General features: G+C 41.0%; 1 protein-coding gene across 4 annotated transcripts in view; it reads right to left on the bottom strand.

Moving 5' to 3' along the window:
- Window positions 1-7,174: 7,174 nt before the first annotated feature.
- Window positions 7,175-19,228, bottom strand: part of Mbd5 (methyl-CpG binding domain protein 5) — a 296,787-nt gene continuing 284,733 nt past the window's right edge. For all 4 annotated transcript variants that reach the window (XM_041631387.1, XM_041631389.1, XM_041631390.1 and 1 more), the window contains exons 12-13: window positions 11,835-11,910; window positions 7,175-9,081 (exon numbers count right to left, since the gene is read on the bottom strand). In XM_041631387.1, the coding sequence (XP_041487321.1) occupies window positions 9,010-9,081; window positions 11,835-11,910 (148 nt within the window). In that variant the 3' untranslated portion in view covers window positions 7,175-9,009. The remainder of the gene's footprint in view (window positions 9,082-11,834; window positions 11,911-19,228) is intronic.

Below are 19,228 nucleotides of genomic sequence, written 5' to 3'. Positions count from 1 at the left end.
AAGTGGTCAACACCTGTATTTACCTACTTACTTGAGCCTGTATCATTCCCGTCTGCTCATGGAAGGACCAGGAGCTTAGCTTCTATATTAAAGTGGATATAACTAAGCATTGCATATACAACTATCTTAAATAATAACTAAGCTTACATAGCGCTTGTATGGAGTTTATCACTCCAACAGTTATGAGGTAGCTTTTCAGTTCATTTTCCAGATGCTAAGACTAGGGAATGGAGAGCTTACACCCTAGGATATTCCTGGTGATGCATCTTCTAACACAGAACCATTCAGTGTCAAGAACTGAGACCTCATGTTTCAGTCTGTCGAGGCAAATATGTCCTAACCTGTCCTAAGTTCTGCACCGCTGGCTTTTTAAACGTTTGTAGTCTAGCTACTCATTTCTAGAGCTGTCCTTAATTTTATTGTAAGGCAGAGGCTAAGAAATGCTCAATTTTTATCCAATCCTAATTCTATTCTAGTTACTACAACCAACGTATGCAACTTCTTGAAGAAACAAATTTCTAAAGTACTTTGTTGGGAAATCGTTTTGTTGGCCCATTTCTGCTTGTGGCACCATGAGGAGCAGAATTCATCCAGGAAAACTCACACCTTAGTCGGTCCAGACATGTGGGACTGCAAAGAGGAACCACAGAGGGTAGCATGACCCTGGACAGCAGAGCTCGTCTTCTGTTAGAGGCTTCCCAGGGACCCACATAGTCTACCGGTGCCAGGGCCTGACAGTTCCTTCTGACAGGGGTCCCTTTGCTTGTCAGCATTTTCACACTGAAGTCTAGCAGTGTTTTGGATTAAGAGTTTAATCTGTGTTTTGTCATCCAGTCTTTAACACAATAAGGCAAGTGTCATTATCCTCTTTTTCAGATGAAGAACCTGCCCAAGTCAAATTACCAGTTAGTATCAGAAGGACATTTTGAGTGCACATCCATCCGGGCTCTCTAGGGCCCAGTTTGTAACCATTATAACAGACTGCTTGTGTAAGGGGGTGCACTTCCGTGTACGTGACCTCATGTTAGAGGGAAGGGATAGCTGCTAGCCCAGAGGCCATCAGATTGAATATCTGTTAGTTTATCAGTGCTTGTCTATTTTTAAAAACCAGGATGAGCTGTGGAAAAGCCCCTCACCTCACTGCCCATTGAATACAGAAAGTGACTAATTGTGGCTGGATGTCTGCAGAACACAAACAGCATTATGGGCTGGTTCGCATGACGAAAGGCTGTGTTCTCACCTGCTCTGGGGTGGAGGTCCAACAGTCAGATGACCTGTTCTGGGCTCCGATCGCCTTTCATCTGCTTTGTTGTCCTTCCTGAATTGTCAGTGCTCACCTTGTATTTCGAGGGTCTTGCGCCTTCCGTCACAGCTTCTTCTTCCCCAGGAGGACAGACAAGGTGTTCATCCCGAAAGTCCACACTGGGCCGCACTTACCTGCACATTCTGGTCAGTGTCCCACCACTCTAGCAACGACGCTCTAGGGTTTAAACCTCCCCACCTCTGATAGCCAGGATAGAAATGCGCTTGTTTCCTACCTGTGGAGGGAAAGAAAGGCGATGTAGGACACACAGATCGTGTCCCCATGACTGCAGCTGAGATCCCGCTCCTAACACGCTGGGAGGTCAGCTGTCTTTTAGGCTTTGGGTTGTTTGGGACTTTAGAATATTTGCATATATATAATGAGGCATCTTGGGTATTAGATCCCAAATTAAATTTTTGTGTGTGTGTACTTTTCACACGCATACGCACTGAGGCAATTTAGTACAAGAATTTTAGTGCATCTGACTTCTGACTGTGAGTCTTCACATGAAATTAGGTGTAGAACTGTGCACTTAAAGATAGGATATTTTCACTAAGACCTTTCGCACTTTGGAGGATTTTATATTTCAGATTAAGAATGTTCAACATAAAAGACAAGATCTCCCGAGTAAGTTGGGAGCATGGGGACCATAGGAGAGGGTAGGAGGGAAGGGGAGAGGAAGGAAGGGGAACAGAGAAAAATATATAGCTCAATAAAAACAATAAAAGAAGAATGTTCAATCTATATTAGAAACACACACACACACACAGAGCTCTAGACTGGAATGGTATCTGATTGACAAATGTAATCTGAAAAATTATGGTAAGCTGGTATTTTCTAATAAAACAATTAGGAAGTTTATGAATTAAAAAATGTTGTTCAGAAGAGATTTTCATGCTCTTTAGTCTTAACCCCCTTCATTGTGTGTGTGTGTGTATGTGTGTGTTTGCACGCGCCTGTTGTGTATATGCATATGTGCATGTGTATTACTGGGATTTGAACCTAGAGCCTCAGATACGTTAGGTAAGAACTCTATCACAGGTATTCCCAGGCCTTTTCTTTTCATTTGTCATTTGAGACAGGGTCTCACTCAGTTGCCCAGGCTGTGAACTCCCTTTGCAGTCTTGAACTTGTGATCTTCCTGCCTCAGCTTTGGACTGGTTGTACACCAGGCCCAGACTATTGCAGGTTCTTAACACTGCAGTCAGAATAATTTTTCTAAAACACAAACCTCGACTTTCAATAAGATTATACAACAGTTCCTTATCAATACATGGTGAGAAATCATGTACTTAGCCAGGCTTTCAGGGCTCTTCCAGCATTTTCTTTCCTGCTTCCTTTAAGCCCCAAGCCTTACCATGCACTACTCTGCTGTATCTAACACACCTACATACTCTCAGGTATTACACTCTTTACTTTGCCTAACTTCTATTCATTCCCCACTAATTGTGCTTTAAGCCTTCATCCCCACAGACAGCAGACATGTGATGCCCCCCCATCCCTTACAATTATCATACTTACATGTTTGTCTGTCCTCTCTATCGGTTTACTGAGGGCAGAGAATGGGCCTGTCTTGCTTACCAGAATCTCCATAGCTTCACAGAGGGTGTCATACACAATGTCACAGAGTAAAGATTTATTAACAGAATGAATAAAGCAACGATACCTCTACGGTCTTCTGATTTGCTTCGGTCAGAATTGTTGAGAGGATAGCCAAAACCTCCTGATACCTGAACAAGGCAACTGTAGAGAACACGTATGTATCATGGCCTCTGCAGGCAAACACCCCATCTATTCCAAGGAAAGCATCTACCTCCTACACCTTGAAGCCTTCCACTCCCCCAGAGATCCTAGTATTACTCTATGTGGGCTCTGGGTCTTCTTGTAGACTCCGAGTCGCATGTACTTAGGTAACTCTTCTAAGTGGGCATCTCTGTCATGATTATCTTGGAGCTCACGATTGAGCAGATATGTCCAATTTGCAGCCCGGTAGCACTTTGCCCCAGGATAGCTATGAATGTAGCTCAATGCATTTGTAGATGACAGTGTCAAAAGATTCTGGACACCCCTGAAAAGTATCAAGTTCAAAGTGGGGACCGATATTAATATATTCACTTCCTTAGCCACGATGGGTCAAGACACATTCAGTTGACACCAATTTTGGCAGCTTCTGGAATCAGTTTACCAATTGTTACATAATGCAAGCCTATTCCTAGTTTACACAGACACAGGGTCCCAAACAGGCTCAACTTAGGCAGTGTTTTGTTTTGAATTTTAATTCGAATCTCTACCCTCATGTGCTTCAGCAGATATCTGGTACTGTCTGGGGTCACTTTTGATTGTCACAACTTGGCATAGCGTGCTACTGTCACTGAGAGGGCTGAGGGGAGGGGCTCTGCGAAATGTCTGAGAATGTGAAAGGCAGCTCCTCAATCAGAGACAACTGGGGCCCCAGCGTCACTAGTACCAGTGCTGAAAGCCCTGTGTTGAGGTAACACCCGTGGGATTCTTGAGGAGCAAGAGTTAAGGTCTATTCATTAACATTGTACTTCCCAGGGCCCCTGCGAGCAAAGCAGAAAAGAGTAAACTGCAAAGCAGTAGAAGGCTGGGGCTCTGCCCTTCTTCGTGTTTCAAAGAAAGATTTGTGGGCTGTCTCTCAAGTAGAAGAGCTGCCTTTGGGAAGTTTTCCTACGTGGGTCCCTGGTATAGACCATTAAATCTCTTATGAAAATCTCACGATACAAGGTATTTAGCACAGTTCAACGGTTTTGCATGTAAAAGGGGGTCTTGGGGAAACTGGAACCATATTTGCTTTTCACATTGAAAAGTTTCAGGCCACTTTGTTTTTCTGATGGTATAATCATCTGGACAAAGATATTCATTTGAATGGTGAGTGAGACGTAAACCACTACCCTCCTACCCAGACAGTTCAAAGTATTTACACTTAACTCATGAAGGCATAATGTTACAAAAACACATTTGTATATTATGAAGCCATGTGGCATCAAATTTTCCAATTTATAGACAACTTTGTATTTACATAACAAATTATTAAATCAACCACTTTTCAGGTTTATAAAAGGTCATCGAGGTACACACACAGTGTGTATAAAAGCAGATAAGGCTTATCATACATATCTACAGTCGATACAAATTAACTTTCATAATTGAAGATAATACTTTCAACATAATTTTCTGTATCAAACTTCCCATCGTTACCAGGATTTTCCAGGATTCCACTGTTTACGGCTCTCTGGCTTACTGATTTAATACTCACTTCCGGGTTTCGTACACATATGAATTACTAATGTTCTTGTATCTTTGGCTAATGCAAACACGGCAGAGTGAATCAAAGAAAAAGATATGCTAACTTGGGGTGGGTGCTGTGACTGCTTGGTTTCTTGTGTCCACATCTTCATACAGGTCTTTATGTTCTACACTGCAGAGCCTTGAGTCTTGCGTTAGGTCACTTGGGCATAAACGGTCAAAGGAAGCACGTACTAGTCGGGACTTAGAATTCTAAGCTTTCTTTTCATACAGAATAGTGCTACTGACATCCTAAGCATCCTCCAGGTCTTAAACCCTAATGCAAAATTGTGTATGACTCGCAAAGGAAGGCTGAACCCTGCATGGAACGTCACCACGGTTCCCAACAGTGTGTTGCTATCACCTGAGAATCTTCAGAAACCTCACAGACGGTGAGCCACCAGCTTCAGCGCCTCCCACACGGCTGCTGCATTATAAAGTAAGGAGGCCAGGTTTACTTTACAGACAGACAGCAATACTCCACATCAGGTTTTTACAAAGGGTTGACCATAGCTCACGACATCATAGAGGATGGTGCTCGTCAAGCATTTTCATTCAAAGCGCAACTGAAAAGTACGCTTCAAAAATCTTCCTTTAAAAAGATTTTAAAAACAAGTCCTGGACTGCTTGGAAAGACAAATCACACAAGGCCTCTGTAGTTAACTTTTACTCATTGGGAATGAAGCGTTGACACTACTTAGATGTGTGGTCTATTCTCTGTGTGCATCCCAGAACTGTGAAGGAATGGATTAAATTTCCTTCGCTAGTTAGGGCTATTATATTCTCTAAAGGAAAAAAACCAAGACGAAGCTTTCTTTTCTTTCTTTCCTAATGCTTGATTTCTTTCTTGAAAAAAAGATTATTTTAGGAAATAAAAATTTTGCTAACATAGAAGGACTAGTTTTTTTTTTTAAATAAATTTAGTAGACTTTAGTAGAAAGAGAAGGAAATGGCTCTATGGGAAGAACTGAATCATAAGTGAGCAATTTTTCAGGTGTAAAGTAGGTGTAACATTTTAAAAAGTGTTACAGCATGGTAGGACCTGAACTCCTGACACTATTTACATTCCCTGCTTATACGAAACCATGAAACTGTAAGAGGAAAAGAGAAAGAACCACGTGAACAGAGGAAGTCGTATCTTGCACCCACAGCAAAGAGACAGCAACCATGAGGTCATGGGAGAAACAAATGTTGCATGGTTCCCTGATGCAGAGTGTACCACGGTGCTAATGGAACTAACTCAGATTCCCCAGAGAAGGTGTGTTGGAGCCAGTCTAAAGAAGGAAAGGCCAAGGCCTTCTATACAGCACATCACACATGTGGACACATGGAGTCCATGGACATACCCATGTAACACATCACACATGGAGGTACACGGAACACACAGACATGCCCAGTCTAAAGATGCAAAAGCCAAGACTAAGTAAGAGAGTCTTCTGTACAGCAGTACCACATCACACATGCAGACACACGGAGCGCACGGACACGCCCACGTCTCTCTGAGAACAAACAACGATGGGCATGAACAGGAAGAAGCAGGTTGATGCCAAAGAAAAGCATCAGAGGTTTAAATAGACCACATACATCACCTTGTAACAAAACATGTCCACTATACGATATCAAAGGTTACTTCATGTGACTGAAGGAAGGCTTGGGCAGCTGTGGGACCCTCCCTCTGGTACCCCCTCCCACCTTCCCCAAAGATAAAATGACCATACCCACTGTAGGAGGCACTTCCATTACAGCCATGTGTATCCTCTTAGGCAGGGTGGGGACAGGACAGACAGAAAGGTAAAAGATGTGGGGAAAAAATTTCAGAACTCTGATATCAGAGTTCTGGTGGAGGATGGGTGTTATGGTGTATGCCTTCAGTCCCAGCACTCGGGAGGCAGAGGCAGCAGGATCTCTGTCTATTTGAGGTCACCCTGGTCTATGGAACAAGTTCCAAGACAGTCAGAGCTCACAGAGAGACCCTGTCTTAAAAAAGAAAAGAAAGAGACTCTGGTGGTGTATGTGCACTGTGTACTCTGAGTTTTGTCTCCTCTCCCCTGAGTTACTGGACTCTGTTACATGACGGGACTGAGGAGTTTAAGAGGAGGGTTAGATAGGTGAAAAGCAACACAAATACAGAAGGACCTCCTACACCAGTACTGTCCAGTCCAGAGTCTGGTAGAGGACAATCTCCCAGCAGCTGAGTGCCAGGCTACAGAGTGACCATGGCAAGCGGGTCTTGGGTAGAGGCTGGTTCCAAGAAAGAGGGTATAACATATCCCTTCTTTTGACAGTCTCTAACAGGTGGTCTGTAATTTTGTCTATGCCACCATCACAAAGAATTGTGCAACAGAGAGGAGATGCACTGTGCTCCGTTATTGTTCGTTATCTTGCACTTTACGAAGACTCACAGTTTTAGGTTCGTGTATTTGTAATGTAGCAATATTCTACATTTATTTCACATTTTTTATTTAATATAACATAAAATAATTTGGCTAATAAGACATAACCAACATATTTCAGCCACATTTATATATATATATATATATATATAAAATAATCTGTGAATGGTATAAATAATTCTTTAAATAAAATAAATCTGATATGTTACGTAATACTGATAAAATTACCACTGCTCATAATTTTGTAAGCTACTCTCTCTTCTGTGTAAAGACACAAATGAATGGCATGAAATGCGGTTTGACTTATTTTTCCCATTACAAAAAATAAAAACTGAACTGTCTTCACCCTTATGTCTGTTGAGGGCTGCAATGTGTGGCCTTTGCCTCCATGTGTGGAAATGAAGCTTTACTTTGTCAGATGTCTGCAGAAAAACTCTGAGCATCGCTGGTGGAAAGCTAGCTAGTTCAACTGCTGGCTATCAAATATTTACTAAAGAAATGATGGAGTAAAATAGTTCATCTAAGTGTTTTTTAAATTTTATAAAACCCACTCTATTTTAAAACTTCATTTTAAAAGATGTCCTAAGTGGAGCAGCCATATCCCCTTTCCAAGGTAGGAAAAGGTAGGGAAGGAACACTAGAGCCAGAGCACAGGGGGATATCTTCTGGGTACGCCATAGCCATCCCTCTCCAGCCCGCAGCTTTGGCTATCTGCACAAGACTTACACGATTGAACATAGCAGTATTTCACCATGGATGGTGGAGGGGCCATGACAGACACATGATTGAACACAGCAGTATTTCACCATGGTTGATGGAGGGGCCATGACTTACATATGACATGACTGAACATATCAGTATTTCACCATGGTTGATGGAGGCACCATGACTTACACAAGACTGAACTTATCAGTATTTCATCATGGATGGCGGAGGGGCCCGTGTGGTCTCACTCCACCATGAGGGACTATTAGCAGTTAATGGTTGCTGGGTCAGGGGATGATGCCATTTTCCCTCCTGGTGTAGCCACTGAGAAGTTGCCTTGCTCTAGTAAATAACCTCCCACCCATGCTCAGGCAAGAAACTCTAATCACATCCAGTGGGTCACACACAGGAAGACATAAAAATAGGAGGGGACTCACTGTAAAGGGGAGGGGGGTAAAAGAAGGGGATGGAGGCAGGGACAGTGACTCAAATTCATTATAGAAATGTCCAAAACTGTGAAACAGTGAAATTGTAACAAATGGTTGAGATTCTGAATTCTTGATTTAGGCTTGTGAATCCTCAATCCACTCAGAAATTTTCAGGCTTCTTAGACCCCAAAACCTGAGTCTAGTTCTTTTATATGAGGCTCCTGCTAAAGAGACATTGTAAGTGGACACTCAGTGGTGTGCAGCGTATGCCATGATTTGTGTATTACATCATCGTGCCTTTTCTCTGCTGTTAAATACAAAACCAGCATCTGTTATATTATCATAGAAAAGCATTTAAGTTGTATTTTTATTTATCACTTTACACTGGTAGTCTCTGGTAGGTGTACTCCATAGAAACCAAAGATTTTTGTACACTATTTCTTTGTACAATAAAAGATAAAGTGTGCATTAAGTATGCTTGTACATGACAATATTGTACAATATTTACATTTCTAATATCGCCATGAAATTCTGTATTTTCTATATACAACACTGAAAATTCTTCAGAAACATTTGGACTATCTCTTATAATCACAATTTTAGTATAATAGAAAACGCTTCTCAGCAATCACTTGGCCATTTATCACTTTGTTCATACAGGGATTTTGATTGTTTTGTTTTGTTTTGTTTTCAACATTCACTTTCCTTCCTGATCAAAACACATCTCCATCATTGCTCCTTTTGGCGCCCTGTGGTGGTGGTAGCTATCTGCCATAGTTTACATTCAGACCTCACCATGGCCATGTCAACACCTACACACAGATGGATCTGTGCACGTTCCCTTGATAACACTGTGCCAGTGGAACAGTCTCTGTTATCTGGAGATCTTCCTCCTCTTGGGCTTGGGGGGCCTCATTTGTCTGTCACCCTGTGGGATTTGGTGAACCTGGGAATAAGGTGGGAAAAAATAACAGGAAGATTGAAATCATAAACACCATATGACTTCTGACAAAGAAATAGGGCAGAAAACAGTCTGCTTCATTAGATATTCTAAGACTTCTTTAAAAAATTTATGAAGACCTAAGTCTGTGCACTGTCTCCACAAGGCTTGAGCAATAGTAGAAATTGATAATCTTAGTATCAGAAGACACCACTGAATAGCGTGGAGCACAGTATGAGCTGGAGAATCGCCAGCCAGAAATGCCTGGATCAACAATCTCACTATGGCCTGGAGACTCAGGTATATGCATGCCAAAACCGCTTCTGTTCTCTTCATTACACTTATTGTATAACTTCTACAAAGTGTCAAAGATCGGGATATCTACCTACACGTAGTTCTGCCTGAGGATGTTTGTTTATGAGAAGAATCAGTATAGGCAACAGAACTCCAAGACCATTCATGGGCAGGCTTGAGTTTGTATGAGTTGGGAAGAATAACTAACACAACTTACTGTAATATATTAGTACAGAAACTAGAAACATTTAATTCTGTGCGTCACAGTGAAAAGGGGTTGAATGGTACAAGAGCATTAGATAGCAGATACATTCTGAGGGACAGGAGGTAAGATCTCCCAAGCTGGAACATGGCTCGTGATGTCAAAGAATGAAGTAAGACACGGAAGACAGAGTAGACCCAAAGCTGTGGCCAAAGTAAGTATTTTAAACTAGCATTTGGAAACAAAACCATTGTAGTATTTGCTAATTCCCATGGTGTAAATGCTTCTATAGCCAATTTTAACCTATCAACATGATGTCACAGGACTAAGAGTTAGGAAAACAATCCACTTGGGTTAATTGTATGCTTTAAATGTAATGTTTAAGGTCTGGGAACTAACTCAGTTGTAAGTGCTTGCCAAACATGCACGAAGTCCTAGATCCAATTCCCAATATTGAGCCAATTATAAAAACAAAGGTTAGACAACAGCAAAGGCTAACTGTCTTTAGTCAAAGGTAAGATTCTTTTATAAAAATGGTATTTAAAGCTTTAAGAAAATGTTCATGACCTTCTAGGAATACTTCTTTCTCTAGACCCTTTCTGTGCATGTCTTTAAAACAAGCACAACTCAAGTTCACTTGAGGTGAGGTGTTACGTTATAGAGGAAAGTCTTTACCCACAACAACGTGTTAGTAATCTGCAGGTCCAATGTGGCCTGAAAAGGTATTTTGCTTAGATATGTAGTTTTTCAATGTTTTGTGTGTGTATAAGTGCTTTAATATCTTTCAAACAATTGTAAACATGAGGCATTTTACTTTTGGGTTCTCAAGAAAGTTGGGGACATCTTGCAATTCCATCGCAATGTCCTGCATGGTTCAACTCTGCTGGAGTACAAAGGAGGAAGAACTTCTGAAGAACACATTCCAGGTTTGCCTCATTCGTTTCCAATGCCTGGTGGCCACAAAGGCCAAATGCCCCAAGACAGAGAGTAATGAGACAAAGACCAAACCATTTTTTTCTTTTTCCTTGGAAGGCACATTGTATAATGTATTTCCTAACCCACTTGAGTTGAGGTGGTCTGGGCTGATAGGAGCTATGTTGACAATTCTCTGTGCCCTCTCTTTCTTCACTATCAAGCAGGATGCAACAGATATATGGGATATGGAATACGTTAAGGTCCTAAGGAGTGGTGGGCACTTCCCAGAGAATCCAGGAAGTGAGAGGCTGAGGGGAGCAGCACCTTTCTCAGATGGCCCCAGAATCAAGTGAGAGATGGCCATTGGTGCTGAAATTCTAAGTCAGAGAGTGGTCAGCAGTGGAAACAGTACATTTTAGTTGGTAATTCTCAGCTCTAGGATTGTTATCACTTTCATACCTGATCCGCTTTACTTATACACCCGGGTCCTAGAAGATGTTGAGTTGATGGCCACTGGTCTAGGCCTACAAGTTTATCAGGAAACTCATTGTCCTCCCACTGTAGGTTAGATTACCAATTTTTTATGACCTGCACCAAAGGCAACGTTTTGAGAACCTCTGCGTGTTATCCATCATTGAGTAGCCATTGGATGGGTTGTTAGAATTCAGATGGCCTAAGTCAAAGTGTCAGTAAATTACTTTTCATTGCTACATAGCCTGAAATAATTCTTAATTTAGGGGGATTACTAAAATTAGATTCATGTGTTTAAAGTCTACATGTGAAGGAGAGAAGGCTTTAGACTTCTCCCTTCAATGCTTCCGATGCATCATCCAACAAAAATGTGAAGAGAAAGCGCATGACTTCCTTAATCACAGGGTTTACAGTTTATACTAACAGAACTTTGCACAAAACATTTTAACTTTAAGATAGCAGAAGGAAAATGAGAAGTCAGTACACTCTTTGAAATTGACTTTTTTTTTTTAAAAAAAAATCTCACTGTCCCCCTTAAATGTGAAATTTGTATTGCTGAATATTTGGTTACACTGACAGTCACTGCTACTCACAGTCAATGCAGAAATCTGTGATTGGGACCTCACCGTATTGCTGCTGACACTTAATGAACCTTTGTAAGAAAACAAAAGTTACTTATCTCAGAAAAAATAAAAAAGTCATAGCCAATACAGGCTCCTTCTTCTTAAATGCTTTTCTGGTATCCGACTTTCCCCTGTGGAGCAGTTTAGTATGGCTATGAGTTGCTTCACAGTGTTCAAGAGAGGTTACCAAAAAAGTGTTAAAGCAATTTATTTTCAAAGAAACACAGTATAATGAGAAGAATAAATTGACTTACTGTCCCAGACATTTTGTCCAGTTCACTCATGGCCTCATGAATAGCAGCTTCTAAATGGTTATTTAGCTTTCCACTTCTGGAATTAATGAAAATAACATGCCAGATTAACAAATTAAAGAAACAAAAGCCCTCATTTAATTCCCTAATCAGAAAACAAACATATCAATTCTACCAGGAATGGCAATCTAGATTCATGTTTAGAAAACCCAGGCCATAACACATCGCTCCAGAGTTCCCACCACTGAACACTAATGATTTAAATAACAGCATCTTAAAAAGATGAGCCCAGGAAGCTCACGCCATCAAATGCTTCTTCTGCGTTCCGGCGACGAAGGTTGGATCAGGGGGTCTGTGGCTGCCAATGCAGGGGCTTCTACCAGAATTCAGTCTGCCCCGCAATGTCTTTTACCTGGCTGTTTTTCAGCAGGGAAACAGATTGTGGCTGGGACACGGGGACTGAACTGCAGGCTCTGGCCACTAGGGAGCTCCCTCCACCCTTTCTGGATCTCAGCTATGCCAAATGGAGCAAAAAGAAAGTTAAATTTTGATGCACTGTCCAGGTAAGAGACAGCTATTCCCTCGTCACACCTGAGGCTCGGAGGCTGGTTTCACACATATTCACTTAAACTGACATGGTGTGATCCTTCCAACAGACACAAGATGATTGTCTCAGATGCCGATCACTCCTCTGACTATTGCTTTCTCCCTCAGCACCCCACTCCATGGTTTCTGTGAAGAACATACCGCACATGCCAATTTTGAAACTGATATGGATGAAACCGTTGTGCCCATTACTACAGTCAAGAAAACTGACCTTCTCTATGGCTACACATCCATTCACCTATCTTCCTTCCCCTCATCTATATATATAAACTTTATTCCTGAATCTTCTGAATATGCAGACAATCTATTCTCATCAGGGTATTTGACGGGAAAGAGGTTGAAGCAAACTCCTATAGCAAGCTATCATTGGCATGGCTTTGCATGAGTTAAGTCTTATCTCAGCATCTGCAGTGGAGACTGGAAATCTGCACTCGTGGGAGGGAACACCATCACTTCAGTGGAATGCCTTCGGATGAGGCCTTTCCGTTTACCAGAGTGACCTGACAATTCCCATATTTTGGTTTTTCCCCTATGCCCTACAGATGCTCACTGATCCACCTTTGAGTATTATACGTCTAGGCACACCATGACTGCTGCATATATTTGCTGAGTGAATTTGTCCAAAGTGAACATAAGTGGGTTTTGTATCTTGGTAAGTCAATTGTGCACGTAAGTCAGTTCAACTGAAAGGGAAGATTCGATTTCTACTTGGTGACTATTCTCAGTCACACTCTCTTCCATCTGTCCCCTCAGCTTATGTTTTACTTGATATACTCATGGACAGAATGTTTTTTACACACAAAAAGCTGTCAGGATTCACAATTCATCTTTCTTCACTACTATATCATCATCATCATCATCATCATCATCACTATTATTTTGAGGCAGGGTCTTGCCAATGTGGATCAGGCTGGGCTGGAACTCTGAAGCCTCTCCCTCCATGCTGGGATAAAGACATGCCCCACCATGCCAGTTATTCCTGTATCGTTACTTTTGGGCACCATTCAAGCTGGCATACACATTTCCTTCTTTTCCTCAGTACACAGCATTTCCACGTATATACTGCCTGCCATTACATTTTTATGGGCGTCTGCGACTTCTAGAGCCACTCTGAGTTGTTGTTTTTCAGTGAGGAGTTTGTTAAGTGTGATCCTGGGTGGCTGAGAAGAAGCTTAAATCCAGGACTGTGGGGCCATCAGTGTTTGACTAAGGACCTCTTTTAAGGGCTATTTGGTGAGAATCATGATAATATTCTTCATGGGAAAATTGTTTAGCAATATCTTACTTTCTGCAGTGCATTTAATAGGTTTATCTTTATTTTGTCTTTTGGATTGAGAAACAGGCATTTATATTTTTCAAAAATTGGAAAAAATACTTATGTGTATGGGTGTTTTGCTTGCAAGTAAGTTTGCATGCCATGTACATGCTAGGTATCCACAGAAGCCAAAAGAAGGTATTGGATCCCCTGGGACTAGATTTATAGATGGCTGTTAGATACTGTGTGGGTGCTAGGAATTGAACCCCAGTACTCTGAAGAGCAGCCAGTGTTCTTAACCACTGAACCATCTCTCCTGCCCCATATGCATTTAAGTTTCAAGGATATTTAGTGTTTATGTATTTTGATTAAAGCATATTATAGAATTAAAATGGACTATGCCTAACAACTTCTAAATAACCAAAAATAAAAATATTTCATTAAAAAATCTATCAGTGAACTATGCTCTCTTCCCTTTAATCATCTTTCAGAAAATATTTATTTATTTAAGTCAGAAAGTGCACAAGCCATGGTGTTGAGGTCACAGGACAGGTTGTGGGATTGGTTCTCTCCAGTCACATGGATCCTAGGGATGAACTCAGAAAGTGCATTAGCCACCAAGCTGCTCTGCCATTCCTCTTAATAGCAAGAGTACTTACTATTTATTGAAAGACTGTATTTGCCAACAATAGTTAGATCTTATGTATTATCTCATTTAAAATTTACAGCAATCTCATGAAGTAAGCATTGTGGTAACTGTGTGTATATAATACGTTGTGACTTTTTTTAGGTAAAAAGAATGAAATCAATTATAATTATGTAATTAGGAAAGTGTGTATTTAACTATAAATATCTTTCCAAAGTAAGAGTCATGATTTTTTTTCCAATGAAGAGCACAGTAACGTCATGATGAAAGTACAGAAATAATTTAACAGCAGAACTTATTGAATACCAAGTTAGAACATTAGAAACTCATTGTTCACCCAAGAATTAAAAAAGATATTTGTAAAAAAAACATGCAGAATGGGCTAGTGCAGTGGTTCCGTGGGTAAAGGCACATGTTATCAAAGCCTGATGACCTGAGTTTGACCCCAAAGACGAATGTGTGGAAGAAGAGAACCAGCTCCCACAAGCTGTCTTCTGACCTTCACACATTTGCCATGGCTTATGCATATGTCCCTCCCCAATAAATAAAACAAAATATTCAATGGTAATTTAGACCAAATAGCACAATATTTTGTTTATAATAAATTTAAACAGATACTAGATGGAGAAATGACTGTTTTTGGAAAGAGAACACACACAGAGATGTGGAGCATGAAATGATGTGAAGGTATCACGAGAGTCAAGAGGCAGGCAGACTTTTCTAGGTGTCACATCTACAGACTGATTTCCATTGTATGTGTGCCAGGAATGAATGAGCTTAGAAGAGGAAGAGAAAGCTCCATGAGTTCTTAAAGGAACAATTAGTCAAAATTTGATTTTGCAGTCCTGAGAGACTCCTGTGGAGTCTCCGCTAGTATTGTCTATTCCTGCTGATACTTAATAATAAACATTTTTACTAATGGACACTCTAAATCCTAACTGATTAAGCAACAGACATTCATATGATCATATTTCTAGTCATTAATGGAGATAATTGCCACTTCTTATCTCCTTCGACTATCACGTATTATCTTTATCTTTACTAATTAAAAAGAAAAAAAGGCCAGGTAGAGTCTGTGAATGATATAAGATGTCAGTGTGAACTGAGAAATTATGTATGACTTTTTAAGATTCACTTTAGAATGTCTGTGACTCATTTCAGGTAAAACATAACAAATTAAGTGAAAACAGGAAGCCAATAACTCTGTACTCTGAAAATTTAATCCATAAAGCAGTATGAAAATTTAAGACAACTAAAAAAGCTAAATTGAAATTATTCTTTTTTATTGTTTGGGAGTTTCATATGTTCATGGTTCATTTTCATCAAATCTACAACCCCTGCTATTTCTCCTCTTCCCCCTACCACTTCCCCTCCAAACTTCATATGCTGCTTTCTTGCCTCCTCCTCCTCCTTCTTCCTCTTCCTTCTTCTCCTCCTCTTTCTTCCCCTTCCTCTTCCTTCTCCTCTTCCTCCTTTTAAACCCACTGAGTTCACTTAGTGCTACCCGCATGTGCATGGTGTAAGATCACTGACTAAAGCATGGGTAGCCTCTTGGGGGCCACAGCCCCGAAGAAAACTGACTCGACCTCCTCCACAGCCATCAGCTGCCAATAGCTCCTCAGCTAGGGGGAGAGCCCCTCCCTTGTCTGTGTTGGGATTTTGGCTAGCCTGCTTTTGTATATCAGTCCCAGCTGCTGTGTGTTTTGTGAGTAGTCGTGTCTGACAAATACTACTACTTTACTGCAGATGTTCACTGCCTCTGGCTCTCACATCTTTCTGTTGCTCCCTCTTCTGGGATGAACTGTGAACCTTGGGAGAAATGGTATGAAACAACGATCTTATTTAGAACTGAACACTTCACAGTCTCTTGTTCTTTACATGATGACCAGTTGTGGGTCTCTATACTAATCACCATCTACAAAAAAGAAGTTTCTTTGATGAGGGCTGAGAGATATAAATATATTAGAGACAGTTTATTACTATGTCTATTTAGCAGAATAAGAGCAGTAGTTTCTCCCCTATGGCCTGTGACCTAGCCAGCCATGTGTTTTTGGCCTAGTTAGTGGTATCAGGCATGCATTATGTCTTGTGGATCAGGCCTTCAATGCAATTTAAAAGTAGTGGTTGGTTACTCCCTAATACCCGTGGCATTATTGTACTAGTGAGTTTGTATTGCTAGGATGTTTATTCTTGTAGTTTGCTGGGTTCACAGCTGGGTAAGAAAGTGGGCTATTTTTTCTCCTAGTAACCTACATAGCATCTTCTATCTAGCACTATGAAAGATACCTAGTAGGGATGAAGCTTCCAAGTTGGTATGACCTTGATTTCTACATGTTCTATAACTCAAGTATGTGGTGACATTTCTTGGTTTTAAAGTGAAAATATATTTGGCCTATTTTTTTTTATCATTTACCAATTTCCAATTTTGTAAGATATCAGGTAACCAAAGGAATTTATACACATAGAAGGCTGAGTCCCTTGTAACTGAAAAAAGTAATGTTTCTAAAAGCTTTGGAACTTTCCTTTTGTAGAGCCACTTCTTGTGGGTTTTTTTTTTTTTTTTTAAGTTTTTCGAGACAGGGTTTCACTGTGGTTTTGGAGCCTGTCCTGGAACTAGCTCTTGTAGACCAGGCTGGCCTCGAACTCACAGAGATCCGCCTGCCTCTGCCTCCCAAGTGCTGGGATTAAAGGCGTGCGCCACCACCGCCCGGCTTTAGAGCCACTTCTTTACGCAGCAGATTAACCTAAACTAACTGTTAAAACCTTACTACTCCTTATAAAGTGTGACTATTATGTCAATTCAAAGATATTCATTTTTGATATGGTAGTTTAAGATATTAACAATTAAAATGATTATATAACACCCTAAACATTTACGAAAACAACATGTTTCAACCAGAAAAAAGTACTGATAATTTATTTCTTTTACTTTCAACTATATATGCCAAGTACCATATGTAAGGGCCTATATTATTTATAACAATCCTAAAGTGGGAATTAATATGTACATTTTAGAAATGTTGAATTTAGGCTCAGAGAAATTAAGCAACATACTCAGACATATAGCTATGAAGCAGCAAAAAATAGAATATGAATCTAGGTCAAGAATCAATCTCTTAACTCTCTCAACACTTTTCCTTTTCAGACTTTTCCTCTTCTTAGTCTACAACAATTTTTAAACCTGTCGTTGCTGTGGCTTGAATGTAAAAGCTGCACATACAATAACACCTGATCCCAAACTTACTGCAGTCTGGGAAGGCTGCTAACTCTTTAGGGAGTGAGTGGGCTCCTAGGAGACCAGCCTGGTGATGCTCTGCTTCCTGAATGATAATGCAACGTGACCGGCCAGTTTTCAGTTCTGCTACCAAGCCTTACCAGCCTGCGGTCAAGTGTTCCCTATCAGGATGGATTGTGTCTCTCTGGAACTGAGAGCCAAAATAAACCCTTTCTCCCGTGAGTTGCTTTTGCCAGGTATTTTTCTCACGAAAGTAACTCAAAAACTTTCTAATTGTAGCCCTGGTGAGATGGCTCAGCTGCTTTGAGAACTGTGTTCAGTTTCCTGATGCTGGGAACCTGTGTAGCTTCAGTTCTATGGAATCTGACACCCTCTTCTGACCTCCACAAGCACCAGGCACTAGGTACAGACATGGCATACATACAGTGCAGGCAACACACACACACACACACACACATACACTCACACACCAAACACCAATAACAGCAAAACAAAAATAACAAACAAAATCCCTAAAAATAAAACACCCCACCTTTATTGTGGTTTTCTAGGAAAATGTCATAGGAAGACTGGAAAAGAGAATGAACACCTGTGATCTCCCCTCTCGATTCCTTATTTTATCAATAACCCATGAGCTCTTTGTACATCACCAAAGGACTGGATGGCCTCCAAATTGCAAAAGCCAATGGAGAAGTCTCACTTCTTGTCTTCCTGGATCTCTGCTGCTTCCATCTTGGTTTTCTTTCTCTTTTTGAGACAGGTTCTTACTCCTGTGCTAGTTTTGAACTCATGGCGATCCTTCTGCCTGGACCTCCCAGAGTGCTGGGATTACATCCCTAAGCCACCATGCCCAGCTTGAGTCTGTCTTCTAAGGCCTTCCACTCTCCCCCTGGTCTCTCTCCTTTCCTAGCACTTGGTTCCACTTTCTTCACTCTGTAGTTTCCAGCTTTCAGTCCTCAGTGCACAACTCTGCACTGGCTGACAGAGCACCTCTGTATGGGTGTAACAGCTTTACAGGCATCTCACACTTGCCTGTCAGCCACCCTGCAGATCCCAAGTACTATCCAACAGTTCCCTCCGTATTTCCGTTTCAGTCACTCCCTTCCTCATCACGCAAGCCCAAGTCCTTGCCTACTTTCCTTACTATTCTGATCAGCACCATGTTTTGTTAATTTTACCTCCTAAATATTTCCTGAGCATGTTTCTTCTCTTCCCTTTTCATTACTCCTTGGGTGCTTTCCCTTCCTCGTCTGCTGGCATGAGCTCTGAGGTAATCTACCGCGAAGACTGTTTTCTTAAGAGTCCCCCTCTTCTACATTCACACGAAGGTAAAAAAAATCTGATCATCTGCCCCCTTTGGGTACTTCAAATAAAGCAAAGAGCCAATATATTGGCTCCTGCCTATGTTTCTGGCCAGACACTTAAAAACATTCTCTCTGCTGCTTTCCCCAAATTCAGTACTAACATTATCTAAACACTGTCCTTTCCGAGCTCATTTGGTTGTGTGGAAGCTTTGGTTTAGGAGTCTAGGAACCATTCTTTTTTTTGTTTCCCCTCTCCTCTCCTCCCCTCCCTTCTCCTCCCCCTCTCCACCTCTTTTTTTTTTGAGTCAGGGTCTCTTTACATGGCCCTGGCTGTCCTGAAACTCACCATGT

This window comes from Microtus oregoni, unplaced genomic scaffold (assembly GCF_018167655.1).
Source record: "Microtus oregoni isolate MIOR12 unplaced genomic scaffold, Mior012 000037F_ref0000500, whole genome shotgun sequence".
Classification (NCBI taxonomy): Eukaryota; Metazoa; Chordata; class Mammalia; order Rodentia; family Cricetidae; genus Microtus; species Microtus oregoni.
This window is presented reverse-complemented; position numbering and strand designations above follow the sequence as displayed.